Here is a 13,667-nt window from a genome sequence, read left to right as displayed (position 1 = left end):
GTCAACCTGGATTGTGTGCCATGGTGATTCATTAATCCCCTTTTACAGTTGTGTCTCAGTATCCTCTGCTATTTCATTAATTCCTCTAGTTACGATGCTAGCTGAAAGAGGAACACCTGCCACCTTTTGAACCGCAGGCTCTCCTAAAAGTTGACAACAAATGTCCTTAGCAGCAGGCAGGATCAACTCTTCACCAACAGTAAAGGGCCTGTTAGCTTCAGCAACGCGGTTAGCCACTAAGAGTGATGCTCTCGGCCGGGCGCTAGCTCACGCCTGTAATCCCTGCACTTTGGGAGGCTGAGGAGGGTGGATCATCTGAAGTCAGGAGTTCGAGACCAGCCTGGCCAACATGATGAAACCCTGTCTCTACTAAAAATACAAAAAATTAGTCAGGCATGGTGGAGGGCACCTGCAGTCCCAGCTACTCAGGAGGCTAAGGCAGGAGAATTGCTTGAACCCGGGAGGCAGAGGTTGCAGTGAGCTGAGATCACGCCATTGCACTCCAGCCTGGGCAACAAGAGTGAAAATCCATCTCAAAAAAAAAAAAAAAAAAAAAAAAAAAAAAAAAAAAAAAAAAAAAAAAAAAAAAGGATGCTCTCAGTGTAGACACATTTGATGAAGTTGGTGGCGTTCAATAATTGCCTGTGTTCTTGGTGTACACATTTTTTAAATTTTTTTGAAAACTCCAAAGGCTTGTCTTTTTTTTTTTTTTTTTTTTTTGGAGACAGAGTCTCAGTCTGTTGCCCAGGCTGGAGTGCAGTCACGCGATCTTGGCTCACTGCAACCTCTGCCTCCTGGGTTCAAGTGATTCTCCTGCCTCAGCCTCCAGAGTAGCTGGGATTACAGGCATGTGCCACCATGCCCGGCTAATTTTTTGTGTTTTTAGTAGAGTCGGGGCTTCACTGTGTTAGCCGGGATGGTCTCGATCTGACCTCGTGATCCGTCTGCCTCGGCCTCTCAAGGTGCTAGGATTACAGGCGTGAGCCACCGCGTCCAGCCAGGCTTGTCTTTTAAAGCAGGGTGCTTGGTCTCCATGTGGTAATGCAGTTTTGAAGGTTTCATGGCTTCCTTGGATAGCTGGTCGCCACATATACAAAGTGGACTTGAAGAATGTGCTTCACCTGTTGCAATGAACCCATAATTTAAGTAGGACTTGTTATTTTCTATTAAATGCAGCTTTCTTTTCATTGGCAGTCTTGGAGTCTTCTGCTTTCTCATGATTAGGTCTTCCCCCTTTTCAAAGAAGCTCTACAGTGATGTTTGTCTTTTACTCATCTTGGCTAGGGTTGGCTTGTGGGCTTACCGAAACTGTGACTGAGACAAGTGCATAGTGTGGGAAAGAGGTGCAGATGGAAGTGGTAAATAAAATAATAGGCAAGTCACACGTGGACTAAATAAGTGTCAGATTCTGAGTTAAAGCTGCCACCAGATGCAGCTGTGCAATTGAAGCACATCAGCTCACTTGCCACTGTAAAGCCTGCCACCAGCCAGAGGCAGCTTGTCACTTGCCCCTCACTGATAGAGTTTTGATATGAGTGTGCAAGCAGTTAATTTCCTGTGGTCTCTGTGCTGTCAAACCTCTCTGCTAATGTTAATCTGTATTTGCAGCCACTCCCCAGCGCTAGCATCACCACCTCAGCTCCATCTCAGATCATCGGGCACTAGATTCTCATAAGGAGCACAGCCTAGATCCCAAGCAAGCAAGTGCAGTTCGCAATAGGGTTTGCACTCTATGAGAATCTAATGCCACTGCTGACCTGACAGGAGGCGGAGCTCAGGCAGTAACGCAGTGATAGAGAGCAGTTGTGAATATGGATGAAGCTTCGCCCACTTGCCGCCGCTCATCTCCTGCTGTGTGGCTCAGTTCCGGACCCCTGCTCTAAGCCACTGTCTATCATATGTGTTCCCACAGTGCAACTCTACTCTAGAAGAGAAAGTGAAGTTTCTGTCTTCAACATGCTTAAATTTTTCTTGGGCAAGAGAGTTCAACTAAATGAAAGTTCCAACTATAAGAAATAGGAGGCAGTGTTCCCTTACACAGGAAATCACACTGTGTTCATTAATTTTCTCAGTTAAGTAGAATACTATAGTTCTTAAATATACTAGACTTAACATTGATTTAACTAAAATTGAGTGTTAAGTTGGAGACACTGATTTTCTAAATCAGCTCCTAAGGTGAAAAGCCAGAAATCAGCCATAGGTAAATTTTTTTTCTTTCAAATACTTTAAATTGCCCATAAAGCAAAAAATTGTTGATTTTGTAAACACATGTCACAGGCTATCTTATGCACACTCAAGTTTGAGAAGTACTAACTAAGCAAGACTAAGAGAAAAAGCCAAAGGAACATTTATTTACAGATGTCTGGACATTCACACTGTCCTTGAACTAATTTTCTGATCTGTAGTGGTGACTAGCAGAGGGTAGAAAATTCCATAATGTCATAGCTAGGTGACTCCATGCGGTCTTGATATTAAACCTGTTCACACATTGCTCCTTTTAATTATATACCTTTTAGTTGTTTGACTTTTTCAAACATTCTCATTAAATATTTTAGATCAAAACTTTAAAAAATTAAAAGCACATATGCCTCTATAACTTTAGAATCTGTTAATAAATTTGTTGTAATGATTAAATAGTCTCATCTTCAGAGAGGCTTAGGAGAGGATTAGGAGTTGAAGAGTAAATGAAATATTTCTATGGTGCCACTTCAATGTAGAAGATAAGATATTTTTCCTATGACAGTTGTTACATGTGTTACATTCTTAGGGAAGTCAGAGGCCGTACTCTAACCATTATGCAACAATGATAAGAAAATATATGAGCAAGTGTGTATTAATACAGTAATACAAAAACTAGGTACTGTTGATTTGAATAGCTGCTGTCCTATAGCATTGAGCTACGTTCCATTTCTCGTATGTTAAGTTCGTTCTGATGGTGAACAGACGCAGGGTTTGATGGCTCAAGAAGACACAGGAACTAAATGATAGTGCTTGCAGATCTGAAGTTTATTACAGGAAAAAGACAGCAAGGAGCCTGTTGATGCCGGGCTGGGCTCCAGTGGCCCCTCCTCTTAGGGACACACACTTTCTCACAGGTCAGAATCAATGACCTGTGTGTGCAACACTCAGAACCAGTGGATGGAGAGGAGGTATCTGCCAGCTTGTTTTACACCCCGTTGGTCACACAGGCATTTTCTTGCCAGTAGCCAGCCCCAGTGGGAGAGCCTTCCCGGGATTCTCACCTAGACCCTGTGCAAACCACCCCAGTCTCACTTTACCAATCAGCAATGCTGACAAGCTGGTATAAACAACCCCACAACTCCTCAGACACACAGAACAAAGCAGCACTATTATTAATGGCTATGTTTCATGCCTTGACCAGAGTGCCATGCAGGTACATTTCTTATTTCAACAGAACAGCTCACACCAGCTCCAGGTCTGCTGGAATTAACCTTCGAAGCACGAGTGTTAAAGGTCATTTGGGATATTCATGTGGGTTGTATTGTGTAGAATATTGAAGTGTTATAAACCCCACTTTAGGTATGTGTGGTTGAATATACCCCACTATAGCTATTCTTGCAGGCATATCATATCCATTTTAGAACCTCTAGAAAGGTAATGCAGTGGTGATATTTCATTTTCCCTGTGAAATTAATGTATACTTCTTAACTCATAATTTGTTATGTTCAACCTTTACAGTTTAAAAAATCAAATTCATAGATTTCATAAGAGGAAGCATTGCAAAAAACCCTTCAAGTTTATTGAAAGCAAATGACATGTTTTGTATTTTAAAACCTACTCAGTCTCTAATTGTGTTTTTCCCTCTTCCTTCTCTATCCCCAGATGAATCGGCTCCTAAGGAAGTCAGCAGGGTAAGTGATGTGAATATTATTTCTACTATTACAATATAGGAAATGAATCTGTTTTGTTTATCTTTCAATACTCTAACACATTAAAGTATTAGAAAGATTATGGCAAAAACTGAGTTTCCTCTCCAAAGTATCACTCATTAATATGGAATAAAGTCAGCAGAGAGGGTGCATATTGGAGGCCTCAAGACTGAGCATGGCACACAGATGCATTTTGTTCGGCTGCGCGTGCCTATTGGGGTTTTCTGAATCAGTTGCCAACATGTAGAAATTGAGACACTGTATGTAAAGATTGGATTTCTGGCTTCCCTTGAACCAGAAGGTAAGGTAACTCTCACAGGGCAGCAGTCTTCCCAGGGTGGGAAGCGGAAGCCGTCTTCAGCTGCATGTTGCTCTCCAGGCAGCCCCAGTCCTCCACGTAGCTGGCTTTACTCATGTCCGCTACCTGCCCAACCTCTGCCTTTGAGTTCATGCACTTTCTTTTTGGGAGAACAAAAGATGACAACTCATGTCTTGAAAGCATGATATTGCTTAGAAATTTTATAAATATTAAAGGTACTGTTTTCATGGCCTAGTTAACTTTAAGAGTCTTAGCAAGCTTAAAAACTATGGCAGGTGAGTACTGAAAGCATTTAGCATACTGTTTATGCTATAAAATTATAAGTGATTACATTTGGAAAAAAGTGTCTTAGTTTTTCCTGTATTACACAGATAAAGATCTTAAGTGTGGATGAAATATTGAAAATAATCAGTTTGAATGGAACTTAATGCAACCTTAGAGATCAGTTTTTATTGTAAGACATAAATTGAAAAACTTAATAGAATCACATATGCAGATATATTCCTTTATTTTTGATCATCTGAAGAAAGAAATCTCTAAAATGACCTGGGCCAGCACTGGGGGTTGGGGGTGTGGAGATAGGGGAGGGAAGAATTCCTTGTGTCCGTAGCAATGTAGGATTCTCTTGAGGTCTCTGTGAGTCTCAGGGTTTCACTGCGTGCCTTCGCTATTAATTTCACATTTGTGGAACTCACAATTGAAGAGTTCCTTGGTCTGGATGCTTAAAAGGTACCAGGAAGTGACAGAGGGGAGGACGTAGAATTTTGGCAGCTGCTAGGAGCAGCAGAAAATGCTGAAAAGTGATGCTTGAGGATAAGATGGGGACTCTGAAAAGTGAACTTTGGCAGAGTCATAAAATATTACAGTGTTGATATTGGCAAAGCTGCCATGTGTTCAGACAGTGTCATTGACAATACCACATACTGTTTTATAAAGCCATTAGAAAAAATGATGAAACTTTATGTAGTGATGTTTCTTTGTATTATTTATAAGATTCTCTTACATTATGCCAAATTTGGAGAAGAGCACATCTCTAACTGAGAAATACTAAAGGTGTGAGCTGATAACCTAGAAATGGTATCAGTTGCCAAGATCTCTATAACGTTTTCTTGAAAAAAACATACCCCGTATCTTGATCAATGCTTATTTGACTAATACTCAGAGTTTCCTTATGAAATAGTATGCCACTATTTTCAATAAAGATTCAGATTTAGAAATTCCTCAGGCAACCTTTTGGTAGGTGGTGACTGGCCAGAGGGCTTCTGTTCTAACACATCCCTGACAGAAAGCATGCTCTTTAGTTCCACTAAAGGTGCCGGTTACACTCTCAGGCAGTTCTGTTTTGTTTTTGTTTTGTTTTTTCTTTCCCCTTTCTCTTTCTCATATCCTTTTTTTTTTTTAATTGAGGCAAAGCCTCAGTTCATCACCCAGGCTGAAGTACAGTGGTACAGTCAGCTCACTTCAGCCTTGACTGCCCGAGTTCAGATGATCCTCCCACCTCAGCCTCCTAAATAGCTGGGACTACAGGCCTGTGCCACCATGCCCAGCTAATTTTTTTTTTTAAATAGAGATGGGATTTCTCCATGTTGCCCAAGCTAGTGTCGAACTCCTGGGCTCAAGTGATCTTCCTACCTCAGCCTCCCAAGGTGCTGGGATTACAGGTTTGAGCCACTGAGCCCAGCCTAGGCAGTTCTAATTATGATGAAGTACTTTCTCATTTAGAACCAAGCAGCCTCCCAAAATGGCCATTCTCCAGTATTTGTTTTGACTTTTATTTCGTATCCAAACCCTTTGAGTATAGGGATTATGTTATTTATTTTCTAGTAAAACATCTTAGTTTCTAAACTTTATTTTCCATATGCCTCCTTAAGATGTCGGTTGACAGTCTTTGGACAAACTATATATTATTAATGTATCTTTAAAACATTGCAGCCTTAACACTACAGACTAATTGCATCTTGACCCTGGTAAAATGAGGTGGGACAGATACCTGTCTTAGTTTGAAACCTATGTATCTGTCAATACGGTTTTAATGGAGAATTAGTTTTTTAAAGAAACTACATTCCATTTCTGGTTATTGAGCTTTGAGTAAACTATCATTATTTTTTCATGAAGTCAGACCTGTAGGTCTTATGTCTCTTCCCCTTCCCTTTTCTCTATTTTCCTTTCCTCTCTTTGTCTCCCTGTCTTCTTACCTATCATTCAATGACCAATATTTTTTTAGCATTTCTGTTTTAGGCATTGTTCTAAGGTGCTGTGGATTCAATGGTGAGCAAAATTGACAGTATTCAGGTTCTCATAGTATAGAGGGGAGTTGTGGAAACAGTTCAGAAAATTTATGGATGTGTATATGTGTGTTTGTGTACATCTATCAGGCAGTGATAAATACTATGATGAATACATGGAAGAATAAAGCAGAATAAGGGGCTTGAGAGTGATGGTGGTTCAGAGGGCGCTTATTGCACATATGCAGTGGTCAGGAGAGGTTAATTTCATAAGTGAAATTTGAGCGGGAATCTGAAGGGAATGAGAGAATCAGCAGAAGGAGGAGACAGCAACTGCAGAGGCCCTGAGGTAGGCCATTGTGACAGGTGCAGAGTGAGTCATGCGGAGACCAGTAAGAAATAAGGTTGGAATGGAATTGGGGGTATTTAGGTCTTCTAGCTGTCGAATTGAGAGTATACACAGTAAGAGTGGAAACAGGTAGACCCAGTGGTAGTCTAGGAGTGTAGGCAGGGGAGGATGATGTCTAGGATTAGGGTTGTAATGGTGAACTAGGATCAGAGGTTGGGTGTAGAAGAAGAAAGAGCAGACAGGCTTTGTTTATGGGAGGGTAAACCAAAAAGTATCCAAGACCTGTTACAGTCTGCTTAGAAGCTGATTTTGACAAGGTTAAGGACATGCCTATGGCACAACCTCAGAAGGTTCTGAGATGTGTCCAGAATAGTTGGGCTACAGCTTGGTTTTATACATTTTAGGGAGACATAAGATATCATTCAGTATATGTCCCTTGGTTTGGTCTGGAAAGGTGGGACAGCTGGAAGCATGGGGGCCAGGTGGCATCCAGGTCATAGTCGGATTCAAAAATTTTCTGATGGGCAATTGGTTGAAAGAGTTATTATCAAAGACCTGGAATCAATAGAAAGGAATGTCTGGCTTAAGGTAAGGGTTTTGGAGACCAAGCTTTTATCATGCAAATGAAGCCTCCAAGTAGCAGGTTTCAGAGCTCTTATCAGACCTAAACAGCTACCAGAATCTTAGACTCTCCTGGATCAGAGAAAAGACCTGGAAAGGGAAAGGGTTTCTCTACAGAATGTAGATTTTCCCCACAGGAGACAGCTTTGCAGGGCCGTTTCAACATATGTCAAAGAAATATATTTGGGGTAAAATACTTCAATTTCTTTCAGGGCCTGCTGTCATGTGATGCTGCTATACTAGAGTCAGGCTGGAGTTTGATGTCTTATAGCTACAAAAAGTCTGTTTCATCAGTCTTAAAACCTTTTTTAGTGTTAATGCTGGTCAGCTGTGCCTGAATTTCAAAGGGAGAAGGTTGTAATGAGACATGTCCAACCCCCTCCCCCCATCATTGCCTGAACTAGATTTTCAGGTCTACTTTGGAATGCCCTTGGCTGAGAGGACAGTCTTTCAGTCAGTTGGGGAATGTACTGTTTTATTTTTGGTTTGTAGTTGTATATGGTGGGTGAGAAGAGAGGAATCAGTAATGACTCCCAACTTTTTTGATCTGAGCACTTGATAGAATAAAATTTCTCCTTACTGTTATGGAGAAAACTATAGGAGGAATGGGGTTGATTGAGATTGGAAAATTAGTAAGTTTAAGGAATCAGATACGGAATTGGAGATTTTTAGAAAGCAAGTGCATATATGGTCAAATTAAAAGAAAAGTTCATAGGTAGAGATATGCATTTGGGAGTTCGTGGTGTATAAATGATGTTTAAGGCCGTGGGAGTGGGTGACACTTCTTAGAGAGCTTGTCTGTGGAGAAGAGTCAAGACCCAAGCACTAAACTGGACACTCCACTTGTTGAGTGGTGGAGAAGATGTGGAAAAGTCAGCAGAGGAGAGAAGGAAGGAGAAATCAGTGAAGTCAGAGGAGACCAAAAAGTTTGTCAGCAGATTTTGTTTTAGAATTTTAGCTGCAGGACTGTACCTTTATTTCACCTTCATTCCATCTTTTGATCCATCTCAGCTTATTGAGATGAGTCTCAGTTTTATTTCTGTTATCTAACATATTATTTATTTCTCTATGTTTCGAAGCCTCAAATTTGATGTTTTTTCCAAGCTGTTTTCCTGTGCCCCCTTTACAATAATTATCATCTAGGAAATGCTGAGTGTGGAAATGTCACCTATGAGAATAATGTGAGATTGTGTCAAATGCACTTTTGAAACTACTGTATCTTAACCTACTGTATTTTTCTAATCAGTCATTGTCATTCAGTCAACAAATATTAGGTGAGTCCCAATTCATCTAGGCTCTTGAGATATCTCGAGGACAAACTAGACAGAAATCCCTGCGCTCATGGCATTTACATAGTGTGTGGTAGAGTCAGTAAAAATAAATAACACAGGCACCGTGCTCAGTGGTAATGAGTGCTGTGGAGACAGAAAAGCGAGAGGCAGGGTAAATGATGTGGGGCCAGGCAAGGCTCACTGGGAACACATTTGAGGAAAAACCTAAGGGAAGTAAAGGAGTGAACCATGCTGAGAACCGGGTAGGAGCTTTCCATGCAGATGGTACAGGAAGTGCAAAGGCCCCGAGACAGGAATATGCTTGGCACATCCCTGGAGGCATAGCAAGGCAGCCATCTTGGCTAGATCTGAGTGAGTGAAGGAAGGAGCCTTGGTCGGAGATGATGCCACTGGGGGGGATTTGAGGGATACTCTGTCAGTCAGATCTCTGTTGGTCATTTGTTCCCATCTAATCCACAATATTAATCCTTTATTTTATTATTACTATTACTCTTTTTAAGTGGTTTCAGCTCCTAAGTCAAAAAGATTTCTGACAAGAACAGGGAGATAAAAATGTCAGAATAGGAAGAGTATTTGGATGCTGAGTTGCTAGAAAATGCCAAATTCCAGCCAGGTCTAGAATTTGTGGGTATAGACTTTACCCCTAAAATGCTCCAGTATTTTTCATCACACTCTTGTATTTAATGTTTTCAAGGAGAAATCTGAGACCATTCTGATTCTTTTTCTTAGTAAGTGTTGCCTTTTTCATTTCTGAATGTATTTATAAGTGTCTCATTTGCTCTTTGAATTTGTTACTTTCACTAGGTCATGTAGATGCTTTAATTTTGAGTAATTTAACCTAGTATGTGGTGAGCTTTCTCAATTGTTTTAAAAATCCTTTTTAGTTCAGGGTATTATGCCACTTGTTTCTTGGTGCATGGGTTCTTTCACATTTATTTCATTCTCTTTAAGGTCACTAGAAGTACCCATGTATTTCTCCTTTCCTGGTTCTTTTACTACACATTCTAGAACCTCTCAGATTTATTCTCTTTGTCATTGACTTGAACTTCTCTACTGTTTCTCGTTCTGCTTAAATTCATAATGACTCTTTTAAAATTAAAGGTTACTTCTGTATTTTGGGTGTTTCTTCTTCATTTCAATCTGTCTTATTATACTATTGATAATCTCTCATTGTTAATTCTTTAATTATCTTGAGAGTGCAAAACAGATGCTTTCTTTATATTCATTTTGCATATCTTCCGTCTCACACGACATCCCAAATTCGCTTCTATCCTCTGTATTCTAGTATAATACTAACGCTTTGGATATTTTTGGTTTTTTTTTTTCCTTCTTTTTGTCTTATGTGTTGAGGAGTCATTTGCTGATTTTTTTTTAAATGTATTTATCTTTGAGTGATGTTAGGTCTGCTCTTCTTTAATAGATTATCCTTATCTCTGTTTACTATTCATGTAAATGTCCTTAGCATCCTCCTGTTTAGTGTGTTGGAGGGCTGGATAATGAGCGTCGGTGGCACCAGTTCAGTCTGGAGTGACCGAGGGGAACCCCGAGGAAACTGGAGTTGTGGACATTCTCACAGGTGGAGTTGATCACAGTGATTTTTCTCTAGGTTGGTTGAAACAAATTGATGCGCTGGAATCCAGATTTCATTATCTTGTCTTCCTTTTAACCCAGCATGGTAAACAGTATGACTGTATCCATTTTATTTAGTGTTTCTGTATGCCAAGTTTCAAAAGAAATGCTCAATTCAGTTAGTGAATCATGAAGTTTCTCTGGATTTCTATTCCCTGTGTTTCTAAATACAGGGCCCTGTTGCAGACATGAGCATGAACTCACATCCAACTCTCAGCATATTAAATGGGATCTTGTGTCATTACTTCCCGCAGAATATTTTTTATGGACTTGATGCAACAGTGTAATTTTCTTGGGAAGGAGATGTTTTCATTAAGTTCTTAGTGAATGTTTTCAAGTTGGCTTCACTGGTATGTCCAGCCAAATTGTCTTGAATTTTATGGCATGCAGCAGCCATAGTCGCCTAGTTTCTTCACTAATTCAGCTTTTCTCCTTGTTTTTCACTTTTCTTTGTTTATTTCGTATGAGAATGGGGAGATTTTCAAAGGATGTCAACTTTAAAATACTTATTTTTCCTGGTGTAGCCAGTGTTTTCTTCATATTTATAAAATTTCTGTTAATGCATTTAAGAAATTTCTGAATTATCTATTAATACTTATGACCATATATTCTACAGATTAATTTTATATTATGTTATAATCAGTTTTGTTATAGGAAACAATATTATCAAGAGGGCAAGAAGGTTTCGGTTAGGGCAAAAATGTGAAAAATGGTTTCTTTCAGAGGAGTTTGAGAATGGAAGGGGTTTGCACATGCTAGTGAGTTCCAGGGCATGGTGGAAGGAATTGGTCAGCAGCAGGGGAGTGGGCAGGTGGGCCAGCCTGGCAGATGTGTGGAGTAGCAGGGGATGAGGTCCAGGGACGCGGGTGCATGTGTAGAGCTTAATTTTCCTGTTGTTTGATGGAAGCTCGAAAAAGCAGTAGCCCAAAAACACTTAGAAACTCACTCGCTCTATTTCTCTCTCTCGCTTTTTTCTCTTTTTCTCGATCTCAGTGTCAGGCATTTATTTAAAATTTTTCCTTATGAAGTCTAGTTTTATTTGGTTGAAGCCATACTTCTCTGTAATAGTAATGTCATTAAAAATTTAGAATGTTAGATGTATGTCTGAATACTTACAAATACTAACAGTGGAATTAGAACCTCATTTAGCCTAACGAGAAGTTGCGTAAAATGGATTTTTTTTTTCTTGTTTCTGACTTTTATTTTAGGACCGAGGGTACATGTGCAGGTTTGTTACATGGGTAAATTCCATGTCACAATTTACCCATGTAAATGGTGGGGGTCATTGTACGGATTATTTCATCACCCAGTAATAAGCATAATACTCGATGGTAGTTATTCAAATTTTTCCTTCGAAATGTTTTTACTACAAATTCGAACTGGAAGAGCAATGCTAAGTTTACACAGAAGGAAAAAAGTTTATATGAAGGTGAACATTACTTCTTAAAGAATGTTTTGGTGATTTCACACAGGAGTGTCTCCCTGCTGTTCAGATCTCTTATTAATTTGTATCTTGTATGTTATTTCTTCTTTGCAATTTAACTTTGGTTTTTTTGTTTGTTTTGCTTAAAATATTTTATAGTGTTGGGCCATGAGGGACTGGATGGTAGAAGTTCCTTAACTGGCATCTGTTCTTACAGTACTGCTTAAGAACCTCCTGGCTGCAGAAGACCTAGGGTGGGATGCTTTGTTGCCTCAGCTCTTTCAAATGTATCACCTCTCAGAAAGTAAGAGAGAACTCTATAAAAGGCATTCCCCCAAAAAGGAGGATTAACATAATCAACTGTATCCTGTGACTTCAAATGAAACTTTGGCAACGTCTGACTAGTTGTGATCATAATTATGCTCTACAACTAATCAGTCACTGAATATAGAATTTAGAATTTTCAGAGTTTCTGTATGAATCTGTTCATTACCTTAATTGAGTGAATGACTTGAAAATTAAGAGTACCTGAGCCTTGTGGAAATTGTTAAACGACTGACCAGATAATTATTATACAAGCACATATTATTCTGTGAATAGAATTTTCTTAAAGTAGATTGCAGTAATGTTAGAGAAGACACTCCCAGTATATGGTTGTAAAAGCCATCATTTCTTTAGTGATTATTTATGTTATTTTATTTTTTTCTATTAAATATGAGCTTTCTTGGCTGTTTGGCCACAGTGTTTTCCTTTGCTTCAAAATACAGGCTTGATGAGATTTCTTTACATGGCAGGTGTTCTACATTTTTTTCTCTCCACTTAATTGTCAGCTCTAAGCTTGCCTCCATCATTCTTAATTATAGTGGCCTCTATATTTTTGAGAAGACGGAGGTTATGTGATATAAGCCCTTGTTGTTATTCTGTATATCAAAATGTCTTCCCATGGACTCTCTTCTTATTTCTGTATTTGGGGTTGAGTATCACACTGGAATTTACCTTCTGAAGACGACTTCCAACACCTGGGCTTGGATCCTGTTCCTATCAGCTTTGTCTAGAGCTACATTTATTCAGTTAAAATAATTTCTACTTGCATTTTCAAGAGATCAGGACTATGTCTCTGAGAAGTATTGAAACCAGTCTAATCCAGTCAATTATATCAGTTGGGAATGTTTATTTCTAATGTCTTCTTCACATGCATATATTTACTTGGTAATAATTACAATGCACATATTATTTTGATTTCTGTTTTTTACTATGCTATAAGCATTTCATGATTTTATGCAGTCTAAAATTATCTTTAGTGACTAAAAATGCCCCATTGAGTTTCTGTGTGATAATTTTTTACTTTTTCATTCTATTGGTAGATATTTAGATTGTTTTAAAATTTTCATAGACTGGTTATATTTATGTATATAGCAGTTTTATTCTTGTGAAATATTTCCTAAGGAACAATGCTAGGATCCAGGGTTACTGGGTCAAAGGACATGACTTATTTATGACACTTAACACACACTGTTAAGTTGGTTTAACTAAATTACTGTTACAGTTGAAGGTTTCATTGTAGTCCCATTAAAATAACAATTATATATCTTTTCACGTGTAAATGGTATGACACTCTTTTAATGTTTTTATTTAAAGCAAATACACATACTTCTATATGTTAACTAATTGTATTTCCTTTTACCAGAATGCATCTCTATTTCTTCTATGTGTTACACATTCAGAAGAACTTCTCTGGTATAATGTAAATGACACTTAGATTTGAATTCCTAATTTGACATTCTAATCTGAAAGACCTTTTGAAAAATGGCTTTTTAAACCCGAATGTAAAATGGGGATAAAGTCTACCAAACCTGAGAGATATAGCCAGAATCAGATTAAAATTTATGTCCTTACAATTATTTATTAGAAAACCCAAA

The 13,667-nt window shown here is 38.9% G+C and overlaps 1 protein-coding gene across 5 annotated transcripts in view; it reads left to right on the top strand.

The window, feature by feature from the left end:
* Positions 1–13,667, top strand: part of PDE10A (phosphodiesterase 10A) — a 332,525-nt gene that overhangs the window by 181,071 nt on the left and 137,787 nt on the right. For all 5 annotated transcript variants that reach the window (XM_031012517.3, XM_055391784.2, XM_055391783.2 and 2 more), the window contains one exon: positions 3,844–3,872. In XM_031012517.3, coding sequence (XP_030868377.2) covers positions 3,844–3,872 — 29 coding nt within the window. The remainder of the gene's footprint in view (positions 1–3,843; positions 3,873–13,667) is intronic.

Source organism: Gorilla gorilla, chromosome 5 (assembly GCF_029281585.2).
Source record: "Gorilla gorilla gorilla isolate KB3781 chromosome 5, NHGRI_mGorGor1-v2.1_pri, whole genome shotgun sequence".
Taxonomy (NCBI): Eukaryota; Metazoa; Chordata; class Mammalia; order Primates; family Hominidae; genus Gorilla; species Gorilla gorilla.
Note: the sequence above shows the minus strand (reverse complement) of the source record. Positions and strands in the feature narration are given on the sequence as shown.